Source organism: Onychostruthus taczanowskii, unplaced genomic scaffold, assembly GCF_017590055.1.
Source record: "Onychostruthus taczanowskii isolate IOZ18803 unplaced genomic scaffold, ASM1759005v1 scaffold25, whole genome shotgun sequence".
NCBI lineage: Eukaryota > Metazoa > Chordata > Aves > Passeriformes > Passeridae > Onychostruthus > Onychostruthus taczanowskii.
This window is the reverse complement of record NW_024499796.1, coordinates 6,260,943-6,286,368: the sequence shown is the minus strand read 5'-3', so window position 1 is coordinate 6,286,368 and position 25,426 is coordinate 6,260,943. Positions and strand designations below refer to the sequence as shown.

Sequence of the window (25,426 nt, the reverse complement as noted above, 5' to 3'; positions counted from 1 at the left end):
TCTCACAGCTTCCAGGGCTACTCGCTGTCCCATGGGCCACCACATCCATCCCTGGTGTGTGGAAGGGAAGCAGCTCTGTTCCCATGGTTTTGTGGATGATTCCTCAGGAGAAGGCTCCTGATGGGGTTCCAAACCCTTCCCACACCTGAGAATGGGCTGCTGTGGGGTGAAAAGGGCTGCACACTGGGCACCCAGCCAGGGTGGCTGCTCAGCACAACCTGCTGGCCACCAGCCCCACTGGGGCTCATGCAGGACCCCACGTGCAGCTGCTCTTGCAGCACGGACTTGCTGCTGAAAGCAGTGGGATTAAGGGAATGGGGTGGCCCTGCAGAGCATCCCCGCCTCCCCATAGCCCACAGGGTTGGACAGACTCCACCAGCCCAGAAAACCTTTTCTCTCCCCTCTCCTGACAGCCCTCTGCTGCTTTCTCCTCCCAAGATGGTCGCTGCCAGTAATAGCAGGGAAATTCACATCCAAGCTGGGAAAATAACATGTTATTTTCCCAGCTGTGATGTCAGAGCTTGTCACACTTGCTGGCTTGGCAGCAGAGTGGGCAGGGCACGCCTGGACATCCCCAAATGGCCACTTGGCCTGACTGTTCTGTAGGGGCTACTAAAATGTGCCCCTTTTTGGTGGCAGCTCTGCTTTTGCTCCCCGAACACGTTGGGAAGCAGCACATTCCTGCTGCTGGGCTGGGGCTGCCCAGCTCCCTGCTGGCTGTGGTTGGAGCACCCCAGTTCCAGGGAGCACCTCTGCTCCTGTCCTGGGGACACCCAATGTGGGGACATCCCAACCCATGTCCTTCCCCAGTCCCAGCAGTGCTGAGTGCCAGCACTGAGTGTTTGCATGGCTAGGAAATCCAGTCCTTTCCTCTTTCCTTTCCCTCTGCTTCCATCACAGCTCCAGGTTTCCCTCGCTGAGCCATCCCTGCCTCCCAGCCAGGTGTGAGCATCGGGATCACAGGGACATGCAGCCCTCCAGACACTCTGGGAGAGGGACACACTGCCCAGCATGGACCAAGCACTCCTTTCCTCCTCACCTCCTGCAGCACCACCAGAGGATATTCCCTGCATTTTTGTCTTTCCCGAGTCTGCTCTTTAAAAACTCACCAAAATGCTGCAGAAAGGATCAAGCCCTGTTGATCCTCAAGCACCCAGCTCACCCCTGCAGCCCCTAAAATACCTCCCTGAGAGGTATTTCCTGCTCCCCACCTTCCCCACAAGGTACCACCAACCCCCCCACATCCTTCATCCTTCTCAGCCACTTAATCCATGCCCAACTCCACAAAGCTGGGCTGGGGGAAGCGCTGGGCCACAGGAGCACACAAACGAGGCAGGAATAAAACCCGGCTCTCAATGCCGGACCCCGCGCCTGGCTGGGGTTTATTTCTTTCCCCACTTCTCCTCCGATGGACAAACCTCTTTTTTTTCCCCCCACCCCCGATTGCATTTCACTTGCAGCCCCGTAACAAAGCCGTCACCTCCGCAGCCGCTCCGCTCCAGGGAGACGAGTTACAATTACAAATTGCCACCACAATTAGCGCTACTTCTTGGAGAAATTAGAAAGGGGAGCGGGAGGCTCGCGTGCGATTGATTGCTATTCATCCTGCTTTACGGTGACCTTGCTCTGGAGACGATGATATTCCTTCAGCCTGGAACCCGGGATTTGAAAAAAAAAAATTAATTGTAAATTAACAGTAAGAACACACATTTCCTTTCAATTAATTTAAGCAGAATGAGGGGGCGTGAAGAGCAGGCGTTTGTTAAGGCCTGTACAGTTTAATTATTTTTTTTTTTTCCCCCACGAGATAATGTAATTAATCTTCGAGGAGTCGGGGGGACACGGAGGATCGGGAAGAACAAAGCAGTTAACAGGCAAAGGAAAAATTAAGAACCCATTATGTAAATGTGGCGTGTTTTACAGCCCTGGAGTTGGGAGGGGTCAGAGAAATAAGTAAAATAACGAGGCTGGCTGTGCTGGGGAAGGCTGCAATTAAGCAGGGCTGGTACTGGCGGGGCTGGTGGCACCCCACTGTTCAGGGAGAGCTTGCTTGGTTCACCCTCAGAGCCTGAGTGAGGAGAGGGGGGAGCCCCGGGGTGCTGGGGGAGGGTCCCACTGGACCCCACAGACCTGAGGGAGTTGATGTTGATGAAACCGGTGGCGTCGGCGGGCTCGTAGTCCCCTTGCACGTTCATGCTGCAGGGAGAAAGGCACTGTCACTGCCACGGGATTCCCAGGGGAATCAGGGCTGCCCTTTGGGAAGGGAGAAGATGTGGGGGACCCCAGACCTGGCTGCTCTCCGCTACTGCTGCCTCCTCATCCTCTGGGGGCTGCAGGGGGCTCAGGTCAGGGTCCCTGCCAGCCCCTGGGGAAGGGGGACATGCCCAGGTTCCACAGGCCCTGCCAGAGACACAGCCCCAAAATTCCCTCCTTGGTCCCTCACCTGCATCATCACCTGGTAGTGCCCAGGGAGGTTCACCCTCTCCCAGAGTAATCCTACAGGTGTGGCTCTAGAAAAGGGACGGGATCCTGGCAGGAGACACTGCCCCAGGCCCGGACAGACTCCAGGCAGGGACAGCCCCACTCTGGTGTGGGGGTTTTTGGACCTGGCAGCCAATTCCTCGGTGCAACACTGAGCACATCCCCTTCCCCAAGGCAGCAGCCACCCACTGAATCCCAGCTCCAACAGTTTCCTACATCCCCAAAACACACGGCTCATTTCCCAGAAACCACAAACCTTAAAGGAGGAAGTGGAGGGAAATAAAGAAGAAAATATAATAAAAAAAAAAGAGTTTACAACGATTTTACCTCCCCTGACGGGCTACAGAAAAACCTCTGTGCTTTTATTTTTGCTCATTCGAGTGGTTCTGACCTGCTCTATAATTACGTTACTTTCTACCTACTGTGCAGAGGCATTTCCACACAGCTCTGCCTCTCACAGCTTTCTCTCGGGTTCCTGTGACGCCGTCACTCAAAGGCTTTCAAACCAGCGATGTAGAAATCAAAAAGAAAAGGAAAATGGTTGGAGACGCAGGGAGAATAAGTGCCCCTGCTTTTCTCTCCCTCTCTCTTTTTCCTCCGTCCCACCCCCCTCCATCCTCCTTTTTTTTCTTCCCTCTTTTTTTTTTTCTTTTTTTTTTTTTTAATACTTTATTCATTTAATCTCTCCAAGTGAGAGTGCAAAGCATAATGAAGGGTTGGGACGGATTATTAGGAGCTGTTGATTTTGAGGGGGAGGGAAGAGGGGAAAAAAAAGCCGGAGAAGAGAAAGAGAAGATAATTTGACTCCGACTGATCTAAACTCATTCGGGTGTATTTATGGCTTATAAAGTGTTTAGAGAGATTGAAAGGAGTTGAGGGAGGGCTGAAGGGGGGAGAGAGCAAGCGAGAAAACAACACGAAGAAAAAGGGAAAAGCCAGAGGGGGGAAAAATCCAATATTGACTTGAAACATGGCTCATGCTTTGGCCGGATGCTGGGCTGGGCCCATGGTGTCACCTGTGCCACTAGGAGTGGGATGGGATGGGGATAGAGATGCAGATGAGGGTGGGATGGGATGGGGATGGGGATAGAGATGCAGATGAGGATGAGGTGGGGTGGGATGGGGATAGAGATGCAGATGAGGATGGGATGGGATGGGATGCTCACTGTCACCACCTTGCCCTCCCCAGCCCCACTCACCTGACCAGCTCCTCGTTGTAGAGGGACCGTGGGGACTCCCTGCCCAGGATGTAGACCTGGCCCTTGAAGACAGAGAGGCGCACGGTGCCCAGCACGGGCTCCTGCGAGCGCCCGATGCACTCCCGCAGGAACTCACACTCAGGGCTGTGCCAGAAGCCTGAGGACAGGAGACGGGATCAGCAAGGGGCTTGGGGATGGCTAGAGGGACCTGGGACCCCTGGTGGTACCTCAGAGCAGCCTAGGGTGGTCCCCAGGCTAAGCCTTACAAGGCACAGCCTGGGTAATTTCCAAGGGAAGGGATGCAACTGCAGGACTGGGTGAGGAAATGAGGTGCTGGGACACACAGGCTGAGCCATGAGGGATGGAGAGCTCAGGTGTTACCCTTCTCCTTGGTGGCCCTCAGGATGGGAGAAGAGGATGGAACAAACTAGAAATAGGCCATGGAACCATCCTTGTTCCAGCTCTGCTGGACAGGGGTGATCATGCAAATGAAAAGATTTGTTAAGTAGGTATGAAATTGCCACTCAAACACCACCTACTTGGGAAGGCCAGGTGGAGACAGACAGATGGACACAGAAACTATGGGGGGATCAGCTCCCATCCCCCAAGAAGGGGATGAGCCATTCTCCCCTGGGAGGAACAGAGCAGGGGTCTGGCCAAAGAGCCAACCCCAGCCTGTGGACTATGCTCAGGGGGACGCAGCCCCTCAGGAATACTTCACCCCATCAGCTCTGGGAAGGGAAAGCCCCTCAGCAATCTGGGTTCCAGTGGGGCAGTCATCCCAGCAGTTCCCATTCCCCATCCCAGAGGGACGCAGAGCAGAGTGTTCCCTCCAGCTCACACAGCCTGGGCTGTGCTTTGAGGCACAGGACTCTCAGCAGCCCCAGGTGGGCTCTCCACCTTCCCAGCCCCCCAAGGTCAGCGAGGTTTGTCCCTGCTGCCTCTTGTGGGGAGGTCTGACTTGTCCCCACTCTTGTCACAGCTCCAGGAGGGACACAGGAGGGACACAGTGCTGGCACCCCAGAAAACGCCATCCAACCCCAACCAGCCTCCTCCTGCCCTGGCTCCAGTGGGAACAGCAGCCCCTGGCAGCCCAAATGCCCTGAGCTGAAGCCCAGGCTGGGTGTTGGTGTGATGTGCAGTCACACCCCAGCCCCCAAAACACATCCTGGGGGAGCGGCTGGTGGCACTGCAGGTGCATGGAGGGGCCGTGGCCCTGCCTGCCACCCCCACGCCCCTCCTGTCCCTAAGCAGGGTTATTAGCCAGGGAGTCCTGGGAGACCCGGAATAAAGCCTGGGAGATGTAGAAGGAGATAGAGGTGGAGAAAGAAAGAGCCCATTCACCGCCCTCCAGTCATGCCCCGGCTTTATCTCTCCCATCTCTCACCGGTGCCCTCTCACCTTTCCCTTCCCAGCTGGGCTCCGGGGCCGAAGCCATTAAAGAAACAAATAATTTCTTTTGTTGTTTGGCCTCAGCAGTCCCTGAGCAGGGCCCTATCCTGCAGCCTTGTCCCCGGGGTCTGTGTGGCCCTGCCCAAGGCACAGCACCATGGTCCTGCAGCCCCTCACCACCAAACCCCGAACTGACCCCCCTCAGCTGCTCCACCCAGGCATGGCCGGAGGGCTTAGGGACCCCTTCCCTAAAATCAGCACTGCCATGCCAGTAGGAACCCCGGCTCCAGGCAAATACACTCCTTTTTTTGGTACCCACCCTCCAAGTACAACTCTTCAAATAGCAGCATTGATGTAAAAATCCCTGTAAAAATAAACCCCAGACACACTAAAATAATAACCAGCTGCTTAAATCCTGACTCTGACAGCTCCAGGTGGGAAGAAGCATCCCCCCCTCCCGACCCCCCACTGCAGACACTGGAAGCGATCCCCCTTAATGACCTTCCCACCATCCTGCCCTAATCACGGCGCAGGCAGGGGGACAATGGCATTTCCGCACCTGGAAAGGACGGGAACTGGCTTCAAAGCCACCCCTCCACAATGGGATCAATAGGAACAGGGGGAAGATAAACACTAATTCTCCTAAAAACGGGACTAGCTGCGATAACGAGGTGTTAAAGGAAGGTGAGCTTGAAAGCCTGGCCTCCGGCACGGGGACCCACGGGTGCTCATTGCACCCTGCTGGGGTTGTTCCTGGGATTCAGGATTGGCTGGCTGGGAAGTCTAGGACCAAGCTGGGAATCCCTGGGGATTCAACACGTGGAGTCAAGGAAACAGCAGCCTCTGCCTGGCAGATGTGGGGAGGGAGAATTGAAACCATGATTCCCTGAGTGGCTTTTTAACCTGGCGGCTGCACAACAAGCCAGTGGTTAGGAATAAACTGACAAACAGGTTTATGCCTGAACTACCAAAAAAAAAAAAAATAGTCAAAGGAAAGGCAGGCCAGATCAAAATCTAATAAAAATGGCCAGAGGCAAGAGTGGCACTACAGAATGAATGAGGGCACGGGCTGTGATCCAAGAGGAAGGTGACAAAGGCTCCCCTAGCCCCTGACAGGGCCCTAAAATGTGATTTAAGCAGCAAAGGGGCTCAGGCATTAAATGCCAGTTGCTGAGGAAGATTCAAGAGGGAATGTCCTTGGAGGGGAAGGTGACAAGCACTGGCACCAGAAACTGCAGGGGAGAAAAGCCTGACCCAGTCCTACTGATCTGCTGCTGCCCAAAGCCTGAGCTCCCAGAACCAGGTTATTTCATGGTATCTCCCCATGGAAGACCCCACAGGAATCATCCCAGCCTTTGTGGTTAGAGACACCTGAAAAGTGATGGGAGGAGATGCTGGGAGGCTGAGAAATCAAGGCCTGTGAATGACAAATGTTTGGCCATGGGGCAGGAATCTCCTGGTGTGGGGCCACTGAGCCGAGCACCCAGGTGTGGCCAGTGAGGCTTTGAGCCTGCTTAGGGCATTTTGGGCTAATCCTACTTCCTTCAGAGCCTGGGTCGGGGTGGATCTGTGGAGCAGCCCCCAGGGCAGTGCTGGTTCTCCCCCCAGGGTGCCAGGCCAGGGAGCTGTTCCTGTGGCACAGGGGAAACGCTGAGCTGAGACCCCTCAAACTCAACTCACGGTCTGGGGCTGTGGATGCTGCACAGGAGGAAGGACACAGGGCTTCAGTGCTTTGCTTCACTGCCAGGGTGAGCCACTATCGCTCATTCCTCATGGCTCCCAGCCCTCTCCAGGCAGAGCTGGCCTGTCCCAGAGCAGAGCCCCAACCCGCAGTGCCCCTGTGTGGGCTGTGCACCACATAGCACAGCCAGGACCCTCCATCCCCCCAGAGTCCCCTGTGCCACACTGCCAGGGCACAGGGACAGCTCTCCAGCTCCAAATGCCGTGGCAGGGTTTGAAGTTTAGAGTTTGGGTGCCCGCTATCACAGTGTGCATGAGGCTAAGGCAGAGGTGGAAGGGGTTGGAGGTGAGAGCTGGGGAAAGGTGACACAAGAGGGGGCAAAAGGATGGTGAATTACATCCAAATGTGCTGGTTGGGATGAAGTGGTGGCACTGGGCTGGGAGAGATGCCATGAGCAAGCCCTCGTGGAATATGGCATGGCCTCCCAAAGGCAGGCACGGAGCTTCCTGGGCAGGAAAGCAGGCACAGTGTGGGGTTTTGCTCAGCCCAAACCCACATTTCTCCCCAGGAGCAGCCTCAAAACCCACACCTCAATTTCACAACCAATGTGACCTGTAAGCTTCAGCAGCAAGGAGGGAGGATGGGGAGGAAGGCTGGGAAGATGCTGCTGTGGCAGGACTGGACTGCACCTACCGTTGTACACCAGCTCTGAGAATTTCAAGGAGAGCCCCTGCTTGATTTTCCTCACTTCCCGGTCCATGGTGAAGGCCTCGATATCTAAATGCGCGTGGTATAGGATCGTTCCTGCTGGGGTCTCATAGATACCTAGCCATTTTTCCAGGCAGGGGGAAAAGCAGAAAAAGAGAGAGAAACGAATGAGACCAAAACTGTCAGCAAATGACAAAAAATAATGACTTGGCTGACAGAAGGAGCCGTGGTCGAGCGCATTCAGTCTCAGCTCGCTGTAAAATGCATCTGTCATTATATTCATGCTGGGGCCGAGACAGTCCACTCCGCACCTTGCGGAGAAAATTTCTAGATTCCCCTCTTTGAAGAGGCACTCTGACGAGGCTAAATGACAGGGTTTGGGAACCGATCCCCCCACCCATCCGTGCCCAACGGTCTGCAGCTGAAAACCTGTAATTAGCAGAACGAGCGGGGCACAGGCATGGGGAGCGCAGGGCCCGCAGAGCCCTCCTCTCCCTGCGAGGCAGCGAGGCTACCTGGGGGCTGCCAGGGCAACCTCCTCTGGGGCTGGCAGAGCCCCCCCAGTCCCTTCCTGCTGCCCCCCCATTGCACAAGGCCTGGGGATGGAGGATGTTGAATTATTTTGGCGAGCTGCTCCTTTGTTCTAGCCGTTCAAGGCTTGTTTTGTGCATGGTGTGGTTATTTGGTGTTTAAATAAGAGTGTGGTCATGCGGTTCTCCTGTCCGTGGTGGATGCAGGGGGAAATATCGTCAGGAAATATCGTGGGGAAATGCTGAGCTGGTTTGGCAGTGGATATGTGATGGGAAAGGCTGTTGAGCTGTCCACAGCCAGGGCTGCTCCACCAGCATGTCCCTGTCCCCTGCCTACAGGGATGGTCCCTTCCCAACGCTGGGCATCTGCTGTGGTGCAGTCATGGGAATGGCAAAGGGCACAAAGTCCCCACTGAAGGGGATGTGATCCCAAACCAGCCCCAAGAGAGGCTGAGGGGAGCCCACAGGGCTCAGAACTTCACTCAGTGCCCTGGAGAGTGGCACAGGCTCAGCATGTCCTGTGTCAGCGTGGCCACAGTCCCACAGACACAACAGGAGCCACAAGGACAGCAGCCCAAGGCTCTTCCATCAGACCTCATCCCAAGCAGTGCCCATGATTTCAGCATCCTACAGGCACAGACCACAGTCTGATGTCTCAAAGGAGAGCCAACCCCTCCTCTCCAGTCACCTCAGTGATGGTGCAGTGCAGCCCCTGGGGCAGCTAGGTGTTCACCAAACATCCATTCCCTCAGGATGTGGGAGCAGACAGCCAAATTTACACCAAACCCCAGCTGTCTCCACGGGCACAGCAGTGACAGGGGCACAGGGAGCTACTCATTGTCCCCTCCAGCCCTGACTGTGGAGCTGAGCCCACCACTAAAACACACAATACAATTACAATTAATATTCCCTCTTCTTTCCCTTAGAGGCTGTTAAAGCCGGTTTGGGCTGAAGGTTTGGGTACATGCCTTGACCCCCACATCCTACCCATCTGGGGGTGCTGGGAGACAGGACCAGAGCATCAGCTGGGACAGAGGGGAGGGCAGCTGACAGCCACTCTCCAGCCTTGCCACTGCCGAGGAGACAAGAGACACCTTCAAAGTGACACTCGCACCATCTCCAAGTGTCTATTTTCCTCTCCCCATGTTTACAGGAAAAAGACAGAGGTGTCAGCACTGCAGCCCAACGATGCTTCAATCACCCCATAATTACTGCTAAGGAAGGGGGGACATAGAGCAGGGGGGACAGGGAGGGAGGCAGTGAAGGAGACAGCTGCCGCTACTTAAAATTTTCTAATTTGTAACCTCGGCTGTCACTTCACCTCCATCCGAGCAATTCTGCTGTGCTGAGTGCAGGCTGTCACTCCCGACGTCATCCCTGGGACAGGAAGGGATGTGGTGCCTTCCCGAGGGGAAGGGCAGGGTGATGCTGTGCCCACGGGAAAATGCTGCCCAAATTTCTACCCCTGGTCCAGAGACGAGGCTGAGCCATGAGGCCGAGTTTGGCCTGGTATGTGCTTGTTGCAGGGAAGGGGTTTTCCATTCTCCTCCTCCATCAGCTCAGCACATCCAGAGGAGGAAAAAGGAGGGAGCCAAGGGGAGGAAAAGCCCCAGCAGCCAGCAGCGCTCGGCTTTTGGCAGCGGCCATCCCCCTCCTTCCCTCTTCCTCCCCACTGATTTCATTTACTTCACTTAACTAGCCCCCCTTCGGAGTTAAAAAGATAATTTGATAATGAGGACGCGAGCGGGAGGCAGAGGCAGCGCCGTGCAGCCGCAGCCCCCGGCCGAGCCGTGCCCCCCGACCCTGGCACCCCGTAATTAGCCACCCTCCTGCCACTAAAACAAACAGGGCACACCCGAGTTAACAGGGCTGGAAAGGCTGGGGTGAGTTCTGAGTTCACAGGGCTGGAAAGGCTGGGGTGAGTTCCGAGTTCACAGGGCTGGAAAGGCTGGGGTGAGTTCCCTGCGCCCCTCGCCCACTAGGCCTTAACGAAGTCCAATTAGGAGCTTAGTAAAAATCAATGCAAATTAGTTTTTCCTCTTCTCTGGCTTGCTGGGACTGGGAGATGAGGAAAAGGAGGCACCTTTGCTGGGAGATGAGGAAAAGGAAGCACCTTCGCTGCCACCTCCACCACAGAGAAGGCTCTGGCCATGCTGCTGCCTGTGCCTCAGTTTCCCCTGCGGAACCCCAAATCTGCGGGGCAGCTCCACACTGCTGGGGTTTTAAGGATTGTCTCCTCCAAGCCCAGCTCCCATCTCCTGCACCATTGATCCTAAAACCATTTGGGGTCACCCTGAGTTCCAAAACCCTGGAAGAGAACAGGTGTCCTCAGCCCCCTCCTGTTCTGGCCTGCTCCCATCCCACTCTCCCTCTCCGGCAGAGCAGATTTTGGGAGGTTTCTCTTAATCCCAAAAAGCCAGCCAGGGGCAGGATCCTGCTCAAAGCAAGGGGGGAGGCTACCCCAAGGCCTCACCCCCACGGGGAGCCACCCCAGGGTCTCATCCCTGCAGAGCTGCCGCAGACCCCCCGGTCCCCCAGCGCAGGAACGCGGCAGTGATCGCTCAGCAATGTCACACGGGAGACAGACGTGACAGTTAAATGGGGTTTAGAGAAATTATTAAATGCTGGAAGGGTCACTAGAGCGTGTCAGTGGCTCTTATAAAAATAAAGTAGATTTTGACAAATTACTCAGCATCCTGAATGCAAATGCACAGGCTGGTGTGTGCGGGTTGTGGTTTTTTCTTCCTTCTTTTGGTTTTAATTTGATTATTCAAATTCAGATCAAATGATTTGGGGTTTTGTTTCTTGCTCTGTGGTGGGGAGGAACACTGCAGGCTTAGTCTTACCAAAATATTTGCTGTTGTCCTGCACAGAGGGCAAGTTTAAAGAAAGGAAGCATCTAATAAAGTATTAATGAGATTTAACACAAAGGAGTTGGAGTAAGGAGTTGGGAAATTATGCTGAGCCACCTCCTTATTTAGTTTTGCACTGGGCAGCTTGCTGCCTCCAGAGGTTTCCAATGAAATTGATCCCAATGGAAGATCAATATTAGGAGACATGGACTCAAAAAATGTGTGGATAAATCAAATATTTGCTTTTAAAAAAAAAAAAAATCAAAAGTCATTTGCATCAGCTTCCTGTGATTTGCACAGGCATTGGAGAGTCTGGCACCATCCAGGACCTTCCATGGGCATATCCCCACACAAGCCCAGAGCCTGGTGTGTTTGCTGTGGGGACAGGTCTCACCTGGGGGCACTGGGACAGTGCCAGCAGTGGCAGCTGCTGCCATTAGAGAGCAACAAGGAGCCCCTGTCTTGGGGAAATCTCTGCCAAAATCTGATGGGGAGGGAAAGGCTGAGCGCTGCTGGTGTGACCTGAACCAGAGCACCCAGGATTACTGAGCACCCACCATGGTTTTCCCATTTTTTTGTCTTTCCAGGGCAGGGCAGGCTCACCTCTGGACTTCATCCCAACGAAGCGGTTCTCCACGATGTCGATGCGCCCAACCCCGTGCTTGCCCCTGTGAGCAGAAGGGAGGTTGCAGCAGTCCCAGCCCCACTGTGGGACACAGGTGGGTCAGAGGGATGGACAATGGGGAAAAACCCCAAATGACAGCAGGCCAGCCTCTGGGCAGCACTGCTGACCAACAGCAGGGACAAGGACAAAGCAGGTGACAAGGAAATGGATTTTTCTCTCCACCCGTCTCTCACTTGTCAGTGGGGCCACTGGCAGCCGTGGCACTTTGGCCACTGGGAAATAAACTGGACAAGGAGACAGGACATGGCACAGCTGCATTCCCAAAGTAGTTGTAAAACCACTTATTAACCATTTAAAAAGTGAACAAAGTGGAGAAGTTCATTGCCATTCACCACCAGGAGGATAAAGGCACAGAGGAAGATGGCCAGGGACTAGGTGGCACTTAGGAGGGGTGGGTGCCCTCATGGGTGCTGCTGTATTTTTGGGCAAACTCCTGAGGATGGTTCTGTGCCAGCAGCAGCAGAAATTGGGCATGGGGTGGCACATGGAAAGAAAACCCCAAAGGAGCTGCTGCTGTGGAGACAGGAATAGAAAAGGGCAATGAACCTGGCCAGCAGGTCTCCATTCCCCAAAAAAGTCAAGTCTCCACACAAAAAGAACACTGAGCCCTCTCCGGGAGAAGGGGCAATGCAAGATGTGAGAAGAGGGGGTCCAGGACTGAGCTGGGACAAGAAGTACAGGGTGCTCTGCAGTGGGCAGGGCAGCTGGGGCACACGGGCAGCCCAGAGAATGCTCAGAGGACTTTTTAATCCTCCTCGTGCCCAGTGAGCAAAGCCCTGAGGTATTTATACCCTCGTGCTGCTGGCCTTGGTGCCCAGCTCTGCTTGCTGGCATTTATGGCACAACTGGGACCCACTGGCCACCATCCCTGGGCTCATCAGGACGTGTCTGCTGTGAGCATCCTGCCCCCACCCCTAGCTGGGTGCCCTGGGGACGCGGTCCTTGTCCCCTCTGCTGGCCGGACAGGGTGGCACTCACGCGATGTCGTTCAGGTACACAAAGAGCTCCAGGGCCGAGGAACGAGTGGCTCCGTCCCCAGTGTTGGTGACCTTCACTGGGACACCTGCAGAGGCGGGGAGAGAGGATGGGCAGGATCAGGCAGTGTCAGGATCCCCCCGGAACATCATCCCGTGGGCGTTAAATAGATGTGACAGATATGAACTCTAAATAACTTCTTAAAAAGGCATATCCAAGCTGGTGCGAGGGGGAGGCGAGGGGAGGGGGACCCACCTCGGGAGAGTAGCGAAATAAATAAATAAAAAAGGCCATAAAAACGTCACCCCCCTCTTTTCCTCTCTCTCCTCCCTCTCTTTTTTTTTAGGGCCTGTGAAATTGCAACCAGGCCCTTAACTAATTGAATTTCACGCTCCGCAATTGTCTTACAGCGCAGCACCTTCTGTCCCACCAGCCCTTGCTGGGGAGGGGGGACAGAGTGACAAATGTGTGCCCCCCCCTCCTCCCCTCACCAGCACGGGGGGTGTCTGGGGGGGACCCCCACACCGGGGCACGGCTGCTCGCACACGCACGCACACGCACCCCGCGGCGGGGTGCTCCCCGCCATGAATTAATTATTGCACCTTTTCTTTCTTTCCCCCCCTTAATTTTTTTGGGGTTTTTTCCCCTTTTTTTAAGGGCACCGGGCAGGAGCAAAGCAGAGCGGGGTGGTGGTGGTGGTTGGGGGGGATGCTGAATAGAAAGAGGCATTTTTCTTCAGCGGTGTGAAATGAGCAATAAATGTATTAGGAAGCTGACAAGGGGGCTGCGGAGCCCACAAAGAAAAGCGGTGCGGAGTTGGAGGCTAATCCCCCCTCCATCTGCCCTCCTCATTACCATTTAACGCACTATCAGTTGCCAATCAGCCTCAATGCCTCCCTTTCTAGTCTTTATTATATAGGCGCCCGCAAGAGCCCTGCCTAGTGATGGGGGCTGTCAGCTCCCCCCCACTGCCCCCCCCTTAAACCCCCTATTTTCCAGGGGTTTATAAACTCAGTTGTAAATTGCTATTAAATGTAAACTCGCGGCAATAATGAACCTTAAGCTGCTTCTCGGCGTGGGCCCCCCCACCCCGCGCCCTCCCCTCGCCCCGGCTCTTTCTCTCCTCATCCTCCACCGGGATATTGGCCGGGGTCCGCTCGGCGAAGAGCCGACGTTGTCGGGGCTGTTGTTGCTGAAAGCTGCTTAGCCTTTGAAATAGTTAATAATTAGATTAAAACTTCAAATAAATTAACTAGGGGCTGAATGGGCTGCCGGGAGGGGGGCTGCTCCTTGCAGGGGGATCGTTATAAAGGAGCAGGGAGGCTGGCGGTGGGGAGGGGGTGTCCCCTCCCAGCAGGGTCTCCCCACAGCCTGTGCTGGGCTCACCACTGCTGCCAGGATGGATGGTGGCACGAGGATGGCCGTGGCTGGCAGAGGTGGAGATGCTGCTCAGTGTCCTCTGCTCATGCTGGCTCGGGGCTGGGCCCTGCAGTGTCCCCAGGGATGCAATGGAGCATCCCTGCGTCCTTCATGACAGCATCACCAGCCAAACCCTGCTGAGCAGCTCCCCAGTTGTTACCTGGCCAGTGTCACCTGCATGCCCTCAGAGCCACCTGCAAGGGAGGGGACTTTGTGCCCACTGTGACCTGGTGGCAGGTGAGGGGGCTCAGACCCCTTCCCACTCTCGGGGGGGTCCCAGAAAGCCCCTGAGATCTGAGCAGACCCTCTGCACACCTGAAGGAGCCCTGGTGTGCTGCAGGCACCATCCTCAGCCCCAGTGTCACGAGTCAGGGCCACCCATCTGCCCCCAGCCTGGGGGTGCTCCCAGCTGCCAGAGAAGCCCAGTCCCAGCTGGGAAGTGGGGCTTGGGGACCCAGGGACGAGGGCCTGGGAGCACAGAGGCTCTTACCCCTCTCAAACTTGATCTCCAGCACATCTGGGGTGTCGGGAGCATTGACCGGATCACAGGTCTTGGTGTAGAGCCCGGGAGGAGCCTGGTTCTGCAGGGAGAGGGAGAGAAGAGGGACAGTCAGTGGCATTGCCATGGCCAACACTGCTGGCAGCCCCAACCCAGAGTGCATACCCCATCCCAAAGCACATTCCACTCTCAGGGGGGCATCCCCCATCCCAAAGCACATTCCACTCTCAGGGGTGCATCCCCCATCCCAAAACACATTCCCCATCCCAAAGCACATTCCACTCTCAGGAGGGCATCCCCTATCCCAAAGCAATTCCCCCTCCCAGGGGTGCATCCCCCATCCCAAAACACATTCCCCATCCCAAAGCACATCCCCCATTCCAGGGGTGCATCCCCCATCCCAAAGCTCAGGACCAGCACAGCGCCGGCGCTTACCGGAGGCCCCGGGAACAAAGGGGTTGGCAGAATCAGCCAATTTTTCCCCTCAACTTGATCTCATCTTTTCCTCCAACGCCCCCACAGCTGGAGGCGGGATGGCTGAGGAGAAGCAAGTCAGGCAGGGAAAAGCAGGATGCTGGCGGCGAGCGGCGCCCGCACGTCCCCGCACCGCGGCCGGGCTTATTCGGCACTGACCGAAAAAACTGATGAGGAGGCCTGACCCCAGCAGGTGCTCCCGGCACACCGGCTCTTTCATGGTGTCCCCGGGGTTAATACACACGGGGGAAAATAGAGCAGCAAAGCAAAAACCCATTTCAGAGCACATCAACCTTTATGTATATTTTTTTTTCTGAGATTTATAGGGAAGAGGCATCTTATCTCCATCAGAGCCAGGCCAGCAGAGGCCCGGGTGCCGATGGTGAATTGCTGCAATTGAAGTGCGTGCCAGAAGAAGCGGGGGGGTGGGGAGTGGGGGGGCGGGAAATGTAATATAAAAAAGCTTTCCGTCCCGGAGAACAAATGCTTTGCAATTTCACATGGCCCCTCAGCACTCACCCATGATGCGACTGCACAGGCTGACCCCAAAATACTTTCAGATCTGTGTTTGTAAACTCCTGCCTCCAGAGGGACTCCCCACCAAGCCACAGCTCCAGGAGGTGGAGGGGGAATGGAGGCACAGAGCACCCAGGGCACTGCAGTACCATGGAGAGTCAAGCGCTTTTTTTTTTTTTTTAAGGTGGCAAACTGGTATCCCCACTAAACCCAGCTGGACAGAGCTGGAGCTCTGTGTGTCTCTGGCTAAGGGGGCCCTGCCTGCACCCACCCACCCATCCAATGCCTGGCCCATGCTCACCCTGTTCCTCTTTTCCTTTTTCAAGCACAGTTCTTCTGCTCACTTAATCAAATTATAGAATAGTTTGGGATGGAAAGGGCCTTTAAACGTTCCTTTTCCTCCCTTCTCTTGCATTCCAGTAAGTTAAAAAATGATAAGGTATAAAGCAAGTTAGGGAAAAAAGCCCCATAGTAATACAACCAAGTGATTGCTTTGAAAAAAAAAATAAGCTTTTAAAATTGAAAAGTAATTTCTCTACAGCAGAAGTTTTAATCTAAATTTTTTCCAGACAGGCAACAAGAATTTTAGTGAAAACTTCCATTTATTTTGGTCCAAATGTAATTATATTTGCTGAACCACTGCCAGCACCTGAGGGAACCCCACACAGCTGCAAGGGAACCCCATCCCACCCTCCAGAGTGCGGGGGACCCCTCGCCTCACCCCAAACCTTGGGGTGCACATCCCAACAGCAACCCCAGCCAAATCCTGGGAATACAGACAGAGCTACCCAAGCACTCACTGCAGCAAACCCCTCCTCAGTTCCCATTTAATGTCATTTTTGTCCCTTTCCCTCGTTCTAAGGGACAGGCGCTGGCAGGCAGGCGCATCTCCCTCGTGCCCCCACGCACAGATTTCACGGGCTGTGGATTTCAATTTTACATCGTCTGCCCTTTCCTAGCCCTGATCACACTTATTAACTAGATGAACCTGTGAGAGATGATGAAAAACTTTGAGTTCAAAAGGAAAAGGTGGAGGGGGGTGGGAGAAAAAATACCGGAAAGTATTAAAAACTCTTTACTAAACATTGGAAGTCAAAGTCAGGTAGTTTCCAATTTTCCGAGCCAACTATGAAAACCCCTATTAAATAAAATAACTAAATAGAAATAAAAGTGACATTTGGCTTGCATTCCATCATTACGGTGTGAGTCTGTCCTCTTTTTATTCTCTCTCCTAAAAGCACAGTTCAAATGACAAATAGTTTGTTGCAGTGTATCAATGCCTTCTATTTATCCCTCCCCGCAGGGGGGCTAGTCCTGCAATGTCATCTTTAAAGGGAAGAGAGGAAAAAAAAGGGGGGGAAAAAAGGGGGGAAAAAAAAGGAAGAGTGTGTTGAAAGTGAGAGAGGGAGGGGGGAAGAAAGAAGCAAGGAAAACGGGGCAAGAAGAGAAGAAATTGGAAGCAAATGGTCCATGAAGTAAACCATGATGCAGAGCTATCGATGCCGCAAATGGTTTATTCATCCGGCTGATATTGTTGTGCCCGGGACTGAATGAACTCTTTCAGAGTGCCATATGAAGTTAAAGCAAGTAAATTTCTATCTTTCTCCACATTAGCTGCCTCATTGCCCTTCAATCGGGCCTCACAGAGGCAGAAAATAGCTCAACCATCTGCTTTCAAATCCCTGCGTTTGGCAGGTCCCGGGGGTTTGGGGAGGGGAGCCCACCGTGCCCGGCACCCCGGATCTTGCCAGGGCCACCTTGTGCCCAGCAGCGTTTCCCGGGCCGGGAAGGGGACAACGGTGACAGTGACAGCGGTGACAGTGACAGCGGTGACACCGCGCTCCAGGAAGCCACGTCCAGCACTGTCATGGGGTGAGGTGCCCGAGCAGGGGATGCTCGGGAATGGGGTCAGGGCACTGCTCAGCCCCGTTTTCCAAGCGGGGTTTGGGAAGGGAACGGGCTTGGCAGAGCCTGGGGGGTGCGGGAGGAGCGGAGAGGCGCTGGCTGCGGCAGGCTGGCTCGGGATGGGCGCGGGTCAGGCCCGTGCCACCTTCAGCCACAGCCGTGAGCCCCGTCCCTGTGCCAACCACTCCCCGCGAGGAAGAGACCCCACAGGAACCCGGCTCTGCAGAGCCTGACCCACAGACACCCCTCTGGAGGGCAGCAGAGGAGGAGCGGGAGGAGCGGGACCCCCTCTCCGCCTTCACCTTCCTCTTCCTCCCTTCCCCGCCGCAGGCACGCGTCAGCCCCGCTGCGGAGCCGGCTGCGGGCACGGAGCGCCAGCGGCTCCGCTCGCTCTGCCTGCCTTCCCCCCCTCTCGCCGGGCTGTCTAATTAGGCCTGATGGATAGTTTAAATAGATAGTTTAAATAGATAGTTTAAATAGCGGCCGGGCCGGTGACCCGCTGGAGCGTGAACGGCGCAGGCAGCGCCCCAGGACCACGGGCACGGCTCGCAGTGGCCGGAGATGTGGCACTGTCACCGGCAGCGCTCTGCCCCAGGTCCCTGTTGGCAGCCAGAGCTGGCGGCCCCATGGGTGCCCACAGGGTCTCCACCCATCCAACGGGAGGTTTTACCCCACACCCCCATGGAGAGCGGGCTGGCAAAGCAAGGAGGGCTGGGCGAGCTGCAGGGGACCCCTGAACCTCTGCCACCCGCCACCAGCTCTGTCACCAGCACCGCGTCTGCCTCATTGCTCCTTTAACGCTGCCCGCGACACTGTCCCCTCCGGTGTCACCCCGAGACGGTCCCTTCCGCTATTCAATTAACACGACAATTAACGTGCCGGGGGCGGCGGCGGAGCCTCCCCGCACACACGGACGGCCCCGCCGTGAAATTTCCAATTAGGCTGCGAATACACGAGACGCCCCCGGCGCCGTGGCTGCCGTGATCGATTACCTTGGGGTTCTCCAGGATCCCGGCTTCGTAGCTGCAGCAGGCAGGGAAGGAGAGAGAAGTCACTGCAGCACCTGCAACTTGCAACCCCAAAACTCACCAGGATGAGACCCCCGCTCCCACCCACCCCATGGGGATGGACATAAGTGCACGTTATGGATTGCCAGAGCGTTTTAGCAGCAGCTCTGAAAGGAGAGCCAGGCTTAGGAGATTCCAGGAGGTGAATGCTGCCACTTGGAATGTGGACAACTGGAAAGAAAGGGAGGATGAAGGATTTGGTGGGGCAGCCTGGGACAATGGATGTGCAAGGGGCTGTGCTGGACACGTAGGCTGGAGGGGACTGGGACTCCAGATCCCAGGTGTTCACCTCACAGGAGCTCCCCACCTGCCCAGCTGCTCACCTGATGTGCATTAGGTTCTCATCCATGCTCCAGGGTGTCTGAGGTGTCACAGGAACTGGGATCCCATGTTTCTGTCAAGAGAGAGTGGGGGTAAGCCAGCCTGCAGGGAAAGCCAGCCCTCATTGATGCTGGTTCCCAGCAGGGTCAGCCCCAAAAGCACAACCCATGGCACAAGCAGGGCAGCACAGAGCAAGGTGCACTCCCATGACCCTGACCAACATCAGCTGCCACCACAAGGGCCACCTCAACAGGGACATCAGGGACACAGTGTGTCGGTGGGGGGAGAATGGCCATCCCAGCCCTGCCACAGGCTCAGAAGAGGCCCCAGAGCACCCCGTGAACCCCAGAGATGGGACACCAGCACAGATAATGTCTGCTTTTCCTAGCTCCAGGGGAGGATAGTGCAATGCTCTCAGGTATGTGGTGGGATTGTTGGGGTGCTCTTTGCAGGGCCAGGAGCTGAACTTGGTCACCCTGTGGGTCCCTTGCAACTCAAGGTGTTCCATGATTCTATGATTCCCCCAGCCAGGCTTCTCAGCAAGGGGAGGTGACACCGGGATCCGAGTCCCCAAACCCACAGGATGCTCTAGAGCCTAAAGAGGACAAATGCCCTGTCGTGAGGGGACAGCAGCACATCCTCACAGCCTCGTGCAAACACATGGGGAAGCAGACACACCCCAGGCAGGCTCAGTGTCCCTCTGAGCCCGGGCACCTCGAGCACGCCGTGCTCAGGGACGTGTGGCCCCACAGCAGCTGCCTGGCCAGCACGACTGCAGCACCGAGCCTGGCTCCCTAACGAGGTCACCAGCGTGCCATTTATCCACTGACATTTCAATGGGGGAAATTGCCTGTGAAAACGAGGTGAATACGTGGGGGAATTAGTGGGAGAGGTGACGGCAGCAGGCTGAAACTGGAGCACTGGGGACGTCACCCACCCTGCCAGGACACTGAGTCACAGTGTGCTGGCTGTGGGATGGCCATGGCAAGACAGGGATGGGGACAGCAGCTCCCACTGAGCCTTGGTGTGTCTGTACAGCCCGAGCACTGCTGGGCAGCTCTGGCATTTCAGTGTCACCACAGCAGGGACTCAGTGAAGGGCTCAGCTGGGGACAGAGGAGCAAGGGCTGAGTGAACATTTCTTGTTTGCCAGGAACAAGGGAAGGAAATGCTCATGGTCGTTGCACCACAGCCCTCAAACCATCAGCTGAGGTGGGAACAAGGTTCTGAGATCTCCTAATGCTGTAGAGGGACTGACTCAGCCCTGCTTCTGGAGGGACACGGCCTCAGGCTCCTGGGTTCTGATTTGCTGGCTCCCCACCATAACTCCAGCATAGTGCCTGCTGAGATCCCCCATTATCCAATCTAGATCTTCTCTGGCACAACTTAAGGCCATTTCCTCTTGCCCTATCTTGTGTTTGTGAGAAGAGACCCACCACTGGCACACCCATCTCACTTGGGGTGTACAAATCCATCTTCCAGACCTGAGCTGGCTTATGCCCTCAGCCAGCCCTCTCCTGCCTCTGCCTCCTCCTGGCAGCTGGGGAAGTCAGTGCTCCCCAACCCATCCTCACCCCATTTCAAGTCCAGACCCAATATCTATGGAGCCTAGGCAGCCTTTGCTGGAGCCAGAGGTGCCAGGACCAAAGAGGGATTTTGTTCTCAGCTTCACCTGGCTCTGTCTGTGGCCAGGCTAATCCTGGAGCAGCACCCAGGAGAGTTTGGCTGTTTCTCATTAAGGTGTGTGAGAATGAAGCAGCCACTGGCACAGATTTGCTGCCAGAGCAAGGCTGGCTTCAGCCCCTGGGCAGCAAATCCATGGAAAGAGCTGTGCCACAGTGAAACAGAGCCTCACTTTTCCTGGCATCAATGGAGCCCCAAACAGCATCCTTTTCCAATTCCCCCAGCACCAAGGTGAGCACATGCATGTGCTCCAAGGACCTGGCCATGCATCTCCCTCTCCTCAGAAAGAAAAAGAAGGGAAACCACCTTTTTTTTTGTAACAGATAACCAAAGACTGAAAAGTACTTAAACCCTCACCCCACAACCTTTTGCTGTTGGAATGGGGCCCCAATCCATTTCATTTCCCTTTCCCCTGCTTCCCAAACAAACAAAACAATCCCCACAACCAAACAAAACCCCCAACCCAAAAACACATGTTCCATTTTCCATATAATAAAACCGTGGCGCTCTTAATAACTCCCCTATTTGACAATTTGTTTGGCAACATATGGAAAGCTCTCGTAAACTCTCCCCTTCATAATACAGCGGCAGATGGCAAACACAATCCTCAACACGCCGCGCTCTCCGGGCAGCCCTAATGGGCTCCGAGGGCTCCTCACCCCACGCCACATCCCTCCAGCTCCACACCTCGCCTTCCCTCAGATTACCCAGGCAGCTTTGGTGGCAGCTATTTAAAAACTGAAGCAATTTTCTGGTTTATGCACAGAGCTGACTTTTCCCTCTTGATTGATTGAGCTGAGTTGTCAAGCATTTCCATGAAGTCGCTAAAAAAGAAAGGTACCCTGGTGGGCACATAAAAACCTGATGCAAAACTTCTAATATGTTTTATTGTAACTTGTACTTCAAAAAGGAAGGGACAACAAAGGTGAATGTATTTGCTTTGTCTGTTACACAAGTCAGGGAGCTGAGACCCGTTTCCTTGGAAAGAGGGTTACAATTAATAGCCAGGTAATTATGGGGCTTTTAGAAAGGAAGGAGAAAAAGAAATAGATGAAAGGGGGGTGGGGGAAACTCTGACCAGGAGGCTCCTAAGTGGTTCTGCAGGGGTGTTGTGCAGGGTGTGCTGCTGTCACCTGCCAGGTCATGGCAACCATCCTGTGGTGACCCTGAGCATCCCATGGTCACTCCAAGAACCCCACGGGTACCCTGAGCTTCCATAGCCACTGTGCACACCTTTTGCTGCCCTGGGCATCTTGTGGCTGCCCCACACCAGCTCCTACCTTGGCATAATCCATCAGCTCACGGCGTCCAGGAAAGCGCTGGTAAAACTCGGGCAGCCTCCACGGTGCAACAACCTGGCAGGAGGGCAGGAGCATGAGATGAGAACCCCCTCTGCCCCTGGGAGCCAAGACCCACAGGGTGTTGCTCCCCCAGCTGAAATTTAATCTCCCAGCACAAGGTGGGAGTAAACCAAACCCCTGCCCTAACCAGGCACTGGATGCAAAGGGAAACAGGCAGCATCGATTATCCAGCAGCTGCCTTGGTACTGTCTCCTCTGTGGCCTCGTGGTGTTTGGGGTAAAAATAGGTCAATTAAGGATCATTACAGCCCCCTGAAATGCCAAAACGTCGCTGCGTGCAGCTGGTGGCTTGTTAAAGTGAGGCAGGGCCGTTTGCATCGGTGTTAAAACAGAATTCCCAGCAGCTGCAGAGGGGCCAGGAGCTCGGCAGCGGGGAGGCAGGGGATGCTTTTGGGTGCCTTACCTTGATCTCGGGACACAGGGCATAGCAGCTGAGCTCAAACCGAACCTGGTCATTGCCCTGAAACAGGAAAGGGAGGTGCTGAGGGGTCACCCCAGCCCAGGGTGTGACAACACACACACACACACTCTCTCAGCCTCTGAGGAGCTGCTTGGTTTCAGCCACAGCTCCCCTGGTGGTGTTGGAAACCCTGGGCACAGAGGGCAAGGATTCTCTTGGGATCCATGGCATCATTCCTGCTCCATTTCCATGGCTGGTTGGAGCCCCAAGCCACCTTTCTTGCAGCTCCTGATTGCTGTGTGCTCAAACCAGATCTGGGTATTTTTTCCCCCAAGGACATCAAAGGACAAAGAAGGAAGAGGGCAAGGTGGGGGTAAGACCACAGTGAGCAGAGGGATGCAGAAACTCGTAATTAAACAGCTCCAAACTTCTCTTTACCTTAATTGTCCCTTGCTGATTAGATCCCACTAATGAGCCCAGGTATCTGGGAAGAGGCAAGGAGCAGTAGCAAGGCTGGGAATTACGAGCACTTCCAAGGGAATAGCACTCACTAAAACCTATTTTCCACCCTCACCAAGGGGCGTAGGGACCCCCACTTCCCCGCCGTGGGCCTGGGGGATACATTTACACCGGGCTGGGCATTCCCAGAGGACTATTACACACAGCAAGTACATCCAGCCGAGCACTCATTTCCCCCACGGGCCCGGGGCTCGTCCATCTGCTCGGCAGCGGGGACACCCCAGATGGTCCCATTTAAAGCTCCGCAGCCGGGTCGAGTTACCGGCAGCCAGTCCCTGCCCGTGCCCGCGGCTTAATGGCTTGGGGAGTGCAGGCACCGAGGGTGCCCCTGCCAGCAGGGATGGCTGGTGGCACCCGGGAGCAGAGGGGACACCGTGGCGTCGGGGGTGTGCTGCTCCAGGGCACCTTTCTCAAGAAAAGCTTGCTGGGGATGGATAGGATGGACAGAAAGGCGTGCAGGGACCCGACTGCAGCAGGAGAGAGAGTAATTGTGGTCCTGTGTGCCCCCAGCCGCCCCTCTGCCCCATCTCCTGGCTGCTGGCAAGTCCCTCGGCAGCTCCTGGCTGCATTTAACATCCCCTTTCTAGCAGAGTCCCCACCGTGGGGACCCCCAAACCCATTGCGATCCCCCCGGGGAGACACCTGGCCTTAGCCCAAGGCGCGGGCTGTGGGGAGAGGGAGAGGAGGAGGAGGCACCCGGCAGGTCCTGGGTCGCCCGCTGACCCCTCACCTGGCCCCGGTGTGCCCGCCCGGACTGGGCAGCGGCTGGAGGTGCCGGGGGTGACCCACGGTCACCTCTCTCAGGTCCCACGCCCCCACCATGCTCCCCGAGGGGGATTTCCCCTCTCCAGGAACGGGCTGGCCCCGAGCATCCCTTTTCCACGGTCTCTGGCTGCCTCTAGCGGCAAAGTGTCCTCCCTGCGGCCAGCGGGGACAGGGGGGACGGGGACAGGGACCGGCACAGCCGGGAGAGGGACCGGGAGAGCCGGGACAGGGACAGGAATGGGAACAGGGACCGGGAGAGCCAGAACCGGGGACAGGAATGGGGACAGAGTCTGGGACAGCCGCAGCTCTTGCAGGACGCCCCGGACCATGCCGGGTTGTGCTGGCTCAGTCCCAGCCAGCTTCTGGCCCGGGAAGCCTCAGCATTTTGAAATTCTTGCCAGACACAGAGCGTTCAGTGCGACTCCAACCTTCCCAACAGCGAGACGGAACCGAAATTGGGCACAGAAATCCCAGAAGCGAGGAGGAAGTGTTGAAACACGGCTGAGTTTTGCACAGACCCCACAAAACACCCTGTGCACCCCTCCTGGCACCCAGAGCTCGCCCTGCAGGCTGAGCAGCCCCCCCATCCAAGCACCTCGAGCCATCCCTGCCCGGTGCCCGTGTCCCCCCTCACCTTGCCCGTGGCCCCGTGGGCGATGTACTGGGCTCGCTCTTGCTGGGCGATGCCCACGAGCCCGCGGGCGATGCAGGGCCGTGCCAGGGCCGTGCCCAGCAGGTACCGATCCTCGTAGAGCGCGTTGGCCTGCACTGCCGGCCAGATGAACCTCTCCACGAACTCCCTGCTGACGTCCTCGATGTAAACCTGCCAGCAGAGGGACCCTGATGGAAGGGCTGCTGCAGGGGAAACCCACCCTGCAGTTCTAGGAACAGCACAGCGAAAATATTTTTGCCTCACTTTTTCTAAACCTGCTAAAAGGCTTTGGGGCAAATCCTCTGGAGAAGGGATTTCTCGTTGGCACAATCCCCTCTCTGGGGTGAGTGAGAGCCCAGGGTTCACCCCCAAGGTGGGGAGCAAGGGGAGGGACACCGTTACCTTCTTGGCTCCCAGTGCCAGTGCTTTCTTTCGTGCTGCCTCAAAATCTTCCTTCTGCCCAATGTTGGCCTGGAAAGCAGTAAAAAAAGAGACTCGGTGTGAAACAAGATCACAAAACTCAGAGCAAGCCCAGCTTGGCACAGGTTGTCATGCATGGCGTGACAGAGTCCGTGGTGCCTGGGCTTGAGGACACCCAGGAAGGGCAGGAGGGGAGTTCCACCCCCTGAGGTGGATATTTCAGTGCCATGCCCCCCTCTGCCAAGCCCCTTGGCTCTGCCCTGATTCCCTGCCTTCATTAGCAGAGGGTCATTAGCTGGCAGGGACAGGCTGTGCCACTCAGGGCTGGCAGATCAGCAGAGCAGCAGAGAGCTGGGCCATGGTTAACCAGTGCGAGCAGGGTCACCACCACAGCACACACACACCCTGCAGGACCCCCATTGCTCACTCCAGCCCCCCCAGACCAATGGCCCAGCACCCCCTGCACCCCCAGCCCCTGGGGACAGCCCCGAGCTCACCAGGTAGGCAACAACATCGTAGCCCTGCTCCTTCAGCCACACCAGGATGCAGGATGTGTCAAGCCCCCCGCTGTAGGCCAGGACCACTGTGCCCTTGGACTGAGCCATGGTGCTGCCAAAGCAAAGGAAAAGGGGGTCATGAAGCCCCTGCCCTTACTGCAGCCATCAGCCACGGCATCAGGAAGGGTCAGCTGAAGAAAGAGCCCCCCCAGGCTGCAGGGAGCCAGGGTAGGGCTGGGGGCAAGAGGAAAAGCCACAGCACTGTGGGCATGGCCAGGTTGTGGCTGTCAGCCAGTGAGGACACCCTGCCTGTGCACCCTGAGGTGGCTGGACAACAGAGGAGGCCAGGGCAGCTACAAGCATGGTTTTGCTCTTACCTTTTCTCCATGATGGCAGCCCCAGAACAGCCTGCCCCACGCTCTGCACG

The 25,426-nt window shown here is 55.9% G+C and overlaps 1 protein-coding gene across 1 annotated transcript; it reads right to left on the bottom strand.

Annotated features, from left to right (window-relative positions):
* Positions 1 to 1,379: 1,379 nt before the first annotated feature.
* On the bottom strand, positions 1,380 to 25,107 carry ASS1 (argininosuccinate synthase 1). Its single transcript, XM_041406631.1, has 14 exons — positions 25,000 to 25,107; positions 24,485 to 24,553; positions 24,065 to 24,253; positions 22,150 to 22,206; positions 21,667 to 21,741; positions 18,707 to 18,777; positions 18,309 to 18,339; positions 14,413 to 14,503; positions 12,507 to 12,591; positions 11,447 to 11,511; positions 7,447 to 7,578; positions 3,681 to 3,837; positions 2,131 to 2,196; positions 1,380 to 1,651 (listed from the first exon to the last, which is right to left on the bottom strand). Exons 1-14 carry the CDS (start codon positions 25,105 to 25,107, stop codon positions 1,597 to 1,599), a joined length of 1,251 nt encoding a protein of 416 aa, XP_041262565.1. The 3' UTR covers positions 1,380 to 1,596.
* Positions 25,108 to 25,426: the final 319 nt, after the last annotated feature.